General features: G+C 52.5%; 1 protein-coding gene across 1 annotated transcript; it reads left to right on the top strand.

The window, feature by feature from the left end:
• The first annotated feature begins 1,058 nt into the window (after nt 1–1,058).
• Nucleotides 1,059–6,033, top strand: C1H1orf216 (chromosome 1 C1orf216 homolog). The gene is made up of 2 exons (XM_069545770.1): nt 1,059–1,257; nt 3,460–6,033. Exon 2 carries the CDS (start codon nt 3,465–3,467, stop codon nt 4,143–4,145), a length of 681 nt encoding a protein of 226 aa, XP_069401871.1. The 5' UTR covers nt 1,059–1,257; nt 3,460–3,464; the 3' UTR covers nt 4,146–6,033.
• The last annotated feature ends 422 nt before the right edge of the window (nt 6,034–6,455 follow it).

Here is a 6,455-nt window from a genome sequence, read left to right as displayed (position 1 = left end):
AGACAGCCCTGCTGTGCTGATTTCTCCATCTTGAGTCAATCAGTTGTTCCATACAGGGTTCTAACTGTCACTTCTTGACCCACATAAAGGTTTCTCAGGAGACACTTAAGACGTCTGGTGTTCCGGTCTCTTTAAGAGCTTTCCACAGTTTGTTATGATCCACACAGTCAAAGGCTTTAGCATAGTCAATGAAACAGAAGTAGATGTTTTTCTGGAATTCCTTTGCTTTCTCTATGATCCAGTGAATGCTGGCAATTTGATCTCTGGTTCCTCTGCCTTTCCAGGGTATTTTTAAACGTATTATGATTGAAAGATGAATCATATTTAATTGGTGGCATGGAGGGGGTAGCATGAGAAAGGTATAAGCAAATTGCTGGGTTTACTCAGTAAAGCTGTGGGTATGGAAGAGACCTCCTGGAAGCTCACTTGCCCTAAAGGCTAAATTTGTCACAGACGTCTTTCCGGGGCTGCCTCTCCCTGAGGGCAGCCAGTGCTTTTTGGTTTTATCATTAGAGTCGGCAATTATTCTGTTAAGTGACTTTAATGAAATAAGCACAAAACGAACATATAATTTCAAATTGTGGGAAAAAAAAAAAAAGCCTTGGGATAATATAATAAGGGGAACTGTCTGCTTAGGAGGTCAGAGAAGGTTTACCTGAGAAGAGATCTGAGATTTGAGAGGAGAAGGAATTTTAAGCAGAGGGAACAGTGCGGCAGAAAGGAGCGCGAGGCTGCTCAGCTGCAGAACCCAAGGGCAAAGGCTGAAACCGGAGAGCAGGATGCTGAGCCCCACTGCGGCTTGCCTTAAGGATTTAAGCGGTAATGCGGAAGCCACTGATGGCTTTTAGGCTGGAGGGTGGTGATGACACGATCAGATTTTCATTCTGAAAATGTCACTGTGAGGCAAACCGATCGGGGAGACACAGTGAATGCAGTTAAGAAATTAAACAGGACCTGCAAGTCTCAGTCCAGGCTGCCGGAGGCGGGGGAGGAGGTTCCGGCGCTCGGACCTGCGAGCGGCTTCGCAGAAAACCGAACCGGCCCACGTGGGCCAGGCCGCCCCGCCCCGCCGCGCTGACGCCGCCCGACTCCGCAGTCCGGGCCTGGGCTGGGCGCAGCGCCCGGGAACCCGCACCCCACGCCCCGACCCGCGGGGACGCCCAGGCCGAGGGACCACCTCCCCAGCCCCGAGGGAGCAGTTCCTGCCGCGGGGACCTAGCCACCGGAGCCAGCCGGGCGGGGCGGCGCCTCCAGGCCGTGAGTCGGGGCCGGAGCGGGAGGGTTTAGACCCCAGCCGCAAGGGGCGGGGGTCGTTGCCTCTGCCCAGCTGCTTTTTGCTGGTCGGGGGGGTTGGGGGGAGGATTAGGGAAGGATGGTCTGGATCCTCTGTCTCCTGGGGATGGTATCCCTTTCCCGCAAGTCTAGGCAGGAACGGAAGCCGCCTCCGCTCATCCCTACCACCACCCCCCCCAGCCCCCCCACCTCCCACCTTCACCATCCCCGCCCCACCGCACCCACCCCCGACAAATTGCGGATTAGCTTGGCGAGAAGCCTGATGCCAGGGTCTCTCGGCTCCCATTTTACCTTCCCTGAGGACCCCTTGATCTTTAGCACCGCCCCCACCTCCTTCCAGCTTGCTTCACGGCCCCGCCCAAGTTTAGAAAAAAAGAAAACATTTGGGCGGGACCATCTCCTGGCACCTCGCTTAGCGGGATGGAGTCTGTAGATTTCCAAGGGACTGTCCCTACACCGTTGCCCCCAGGACTTCTTGCCAGTACTGTGCTGGATGTGGGGAGGGGGCCTGCCACATTCACTGACACTCCCCCTTACTCTTACTGATTCGGTTTTTCTAATCCTAGTAATTTACAGTCAGGAGAAACTTCTTGTCAATTTAAATTCAGATCTGGGGAGAAGTCGGTTATTGGGAAGGAAAGAATAATGTGGTGTGTCCTCTCTCCATGGCCTCAGGATGGAGCAAGATAGAGGCAGGGACCCGGGATAGTAATAAACATGGAAGGAAGGGGTGAAGCCAGAAGAGAGGCGTGTCAGTGGGAGAAGGACTTTCTCACTGGGCAGTGGAGGGAACCCAACCCAGCTCTCCCAGCCCTGAGCTGTCAGCAGCCCGGATCCAACTGCCCTACTCACTCACTCAGCAAGGAGGTACTGCCACCTGCTCAGTGCCAGGTTCTGTGCTGGGTCCTGAACATGGTGGAGGTTATAGAGAGGAATTCCATGTCCAGTAGGGGGGCCAGGAGGCTGCTATGACAAGATAGAGGAAATAAAAACAAGTTGAATAGACATTTACTGACCATCAACTATGTGCCAGGGACAAGAAACAAACAGGCATAAGACAGCATGTATCCAAGCAGTGAGGACCCAGAGGAAGGGACAGTTGACTGTGTGTTTGTGTATACAGGATATAGGAGCAGTGGGGAGAACATCAGGATGGTTTCAGGAAGGTGGGGATTTTAGAGCCGAATCTTAGCATACAAAGACTTCCCTTGTGGCTCTGCTCTGTAAAGAATCTGCCTGCAGTGCGGGAGACCTGGGTTCCATCCCTGGGTTGGGAAGATCCCCTGAAGAAGGGAAAGGCTGCCCACTCCAGTATTCTGGCCTGGAGAATTCTGTGGACTGTACAGTCCATAGGGCCGGCTTTCACTTCACTTAGTGTATGAAAAGGAATCTGCCGGTGGAGAAGGGAAGAGCTGGGAGGGAAGGGGAGAGGAAGGATATGTTGGGCCAAGGGGATTGTGGGAGGAGAATAATGGTGTGTTCTGAGATCTCTGAGCAGTTTGGGATGGTGGGAGGGGCTGAGAGTGGTAAGAGACAGGTCTGAAGCAGTGAGCAGGAGCCAGAAGAAGCACAGCCTCTTAGGCCAGGAAGAGGTTTAGCAGGAGGTTAGGGCAGGAGCCATGACAAATTTACATTTTTAATTAGAGGCAGAGAGGTCAGTGAAAAGTCATAGCAGTCAGTAATCCAGTTTAGAGGTGGCCCACACCAAGAGAAAGGGGAGATGTTTGCACACGAGCGTGCATGTGTGAGTGCCTGCATTTTCCGTTTGCTGTGACAGGAGAGTGGGCCTGCTTGGCTAAGGACACTGAACAGGGAGCAGGGCAGGCCGTGCAGACTCTGAGGAGCCTGTGGCTGGTTGCAGAATTCAGCAGCAGTTGGATCTGACTCCCTGTCAGATCTGAGAGCCACCAACACATGGTAGTTCTCGAACCTCCAGCAGAAGATGAGGTCATCTGGGGAGAAGTGCCTACAAGGAGAGGACAGCTTGCCTCAGGGCCAAGGGAGAACCCTGTGAGGAGACTGAGAATCGGCAGAGAGGGAAGAGGACAGCCACCAAGGGAGGTGTTAGCAGAGTCAAGGCAAAGGGGTGTCTGTTGCTAGGTTCTCTCGACTTCAGGCGCCCTACCCTCGCCTGCTCTGACTCATTCTTCTGCTTCCCCCTTACAGACCAGATGTTCGCCATCCAGCCAGGGGTAGCTGAGGGGGGTCAGTTCCTGGGGGGCCCGCCTCCTGGAGTATGTCCACCCGAACTTCAACCAGACAGCAACTCGAACTTCATGAGTGCCAAGGACGCCAATGAGAATTGGCACGGGATGCCAGGCCAAGTGGAGCCCGTACTATTGAGGAGCTCCTCCGAGTTGCCCTCTGACAACCAGGATTTCCAGGCTCCTGGACTCCCTGAGGGGGAGATCCGCAGCCCACCGGAGGGGGCAGAGATTCCTGGAGCTGGGCCTGAGAAGACGGGTGGTGCCAGCACAGTCTGCTCCCCGCTGGAGGACAATGGCTATGCCAGCAGCTCCCTGAGCGTTGACAGCCCTAGCCGCAGCCCTGAGTCTGCCTGTGGGACGCCTCCTGGCCCTCCAGGCCACCTTCTGCCCTCGGTGGCCCAGGCCGTGCAGCAGTTGCAGGCTCAGGAGCGCTACAAAGAGCAGGAGAAGGAGAAGCACCACGCGCACTTGGTGATGTACCGCCGCCTGGCCCTGCTCCAGTGGATCCGGGGCCTGCAGCACCAGTTGGTCGACCAGCAGGCCCGTCTGCAGGAGAGCTTTGACACCATTCTAGATAACCGGAAGGAGCTTATCCGCTGTCTCCAACAGAGGGCAGTACCATCCAGGCGCCAGGACCAAGACTAAGGGTGTCTCTGTACAGGGGTGCAAGGGTTTCTGTATATATTTGCAGACATGTGTGTGGTTATGCACAAACAAGTACAGATCATTTGCTGATATAAGTGCAGGGAAGCATAAATGAGTGTGTCAGTGCTAACATGTAGGCAGGTGTGCATAGGCCACGTGTGAATCTGCACCTGTGCATCAGTATGTGTGCGGTGTGGACACAGAAGCCTATGTGTGCCTATGTACATATGTGTATGTATAGTATGTATGGTGTTGTTGTTTAGTTGCTAAGTCGTGTCCTGCTTTTTTGTGACCCTGTGGACTGTAGCATACCAGGTTCCTGTGTCCATGGGATTTCCCAGGTAAGAATACTGGAGTGGGTTGCCATCTCCTTCTCCAAGGGATCTTCCTAACCCAGGGATTGAGCCTATGTCTCCTGTATTGGCAGGTGGATTCTTTACCATATGAGCTAGCAGGGAAGCCCATAGTATATATGTAGGAGGAAGTAAATTTGTATATGTATGCATGGGTGGGTACCCCATGGTGTGTATCTATGTGCATGAGTGAAGATAGATATGCAAAAGATGTGTGTTTACATATGAGTGAGTTTGAGTGTGCAGATTTCTGGTGGGTATTTGTGATTGAGCCCTCGTGTGTACAGCCTATGTGTAGGGGTACATGTGTGCATGGGATATGCATATTAGGAGCATGTATGTTCAATTGTATATGTAAGGCATCCATCCGTACCTTATGTTACCCGTGGTCTACACTAGCCTTTTGTCTCCACAGGGTCCCACTGCTCCCTGGAGAAAAGGCTAGCCTGCTCTCATTTATCTGAAGGTTGTGGTTGATCCATTCTCTTGGAATTTCTCAGGCTAACTCTCTTGATCCCTCACTTTCACTCCTCCTAGACCTCGCTCTGCTAAGGCTATTGTCCCTGATGGTGGATCTGCTGCTCTGGCCTACCATGGCTTTTTGGCTGCAATTTTGCCAGGGCAATTGGTGGAGAACTGATATCAGGGAAGAGAGCTAGCATGGTGATTGACACCATGGCAGGCATGGGGGCGAGATCAGAGGAGAAGATAGGGGACTGTCCTGCTTGAATTCTGCCACTGGGCGCGTGGGAGATGGAGATGGAGGAGATGCCAATGGCAGAACCCTGAGAAGACTGGGAGAATAGGAATTCTAAAACACCAGTCCCAAACGAATCACACCTCCACTGCAGAGCAACTGTTACAAACTTTATTGACTTAAACTTCTGATGAAAAGGAATCTGTGCTGATATAATGTCATATGTCAATTACACCTCAATAAAAAATAGAAAAGGAAGGTGTGCTTTCTAAGCTTGCAAGGAATGGACAGGTGTTCTAAGGCTGTTGGGGAAAACCTTACTTCCTTCTCTTTGTTTCTGCTTGCTGTGCCTTTCTTGCTTTCACAACACTGGATGTCAAATTAATTTGGTCTATGTCCCTGAAATCAGACTGTCTGGGCCAGGAGGAACCACAGTTCAGCCTTCCAGAGTAGGCAGTGGGCAGTGTCAGTCCAGCTCCTGGAAGCTCTTAGGATGTTGGGCCGTACCCTGTTATGTCACTGCATGGGGCTAATGGGCTCCAGCGGAGGCTCTGTGAGGTGGAGAGAAGGTGAGTTCTAGGAAGAACCAAGGACTAAGGTAGCTGAGCTCCCTGCTTTGCTTTTGTGAGCCAAGAGGATACAAGATCCTGATGGGTGAGCAGAGACCTGGAGATCACTGACATTGCCTCTGGCCCTCGTCTCCCTATCAGCAAAATGTGAGTGAGCAGGTGAAAGGTATAGGGAGTGAGGCTGAAGCAATGGCCCTGGGGACTCTTGTGTGGTAAGTATGAACCTGGCCTCTGGACCAAAACCAGAACAAATAAACTGAGGCAAAGAAGTGCATTTCTTGGGTTTGTGTTTCTACTCTACCTGTTATCAGGTGGCCTCTTTTCCACACTGTCTTGAGCTCCCCTTTTGAGCAGGGTTCTGGGCTTGGAGCTGGGGTGGGTAGATGGAAGGAAGACACTGGGAGGAATTCAGTCTGCTGTGACTGGCAGTCTCATGGGGGGTTATAGGGAGGTGGGCGTGCGGGATCTCTCCTCAGGGGCCTCTCAGTTCAACAGGGGAGACTCTGGCTTCTGCCCAAGGGATTGTCCTTGTCCTGAGGCACCTTTAGGCCTAAAAGGGAGGGGTGTCAATTGTGAGGGACACATGCTCACCCCACATTCATATAAGCATGCTCACATATTCAAATCTGCCCTAGAGACACCACTTCCCTGAAGGAGGTGGAAGCCTGACTGTAAAAGATTAAGTTAGGGT

The sequence above is a fragment of the Ovis canadensis genome, chromosome 1 (genome assembly GCF_042477335.2).
Source record: "Ovis canadensis isolate MfBH-ARS-UI-01 breed Bighorn chromosome 1, ARS-UI_OviCan_v2, whole genome shotgun sequence".
Taxonomy (NCBI): Eukaryota; Metazoa; Chordata; class Mammalia; order Artiodactyla; family Bovidae; genus Ovis; species Ovis canadensis.
This window is presented reverse-complemented; position numbering and strand designations above follow the sequence as displayed.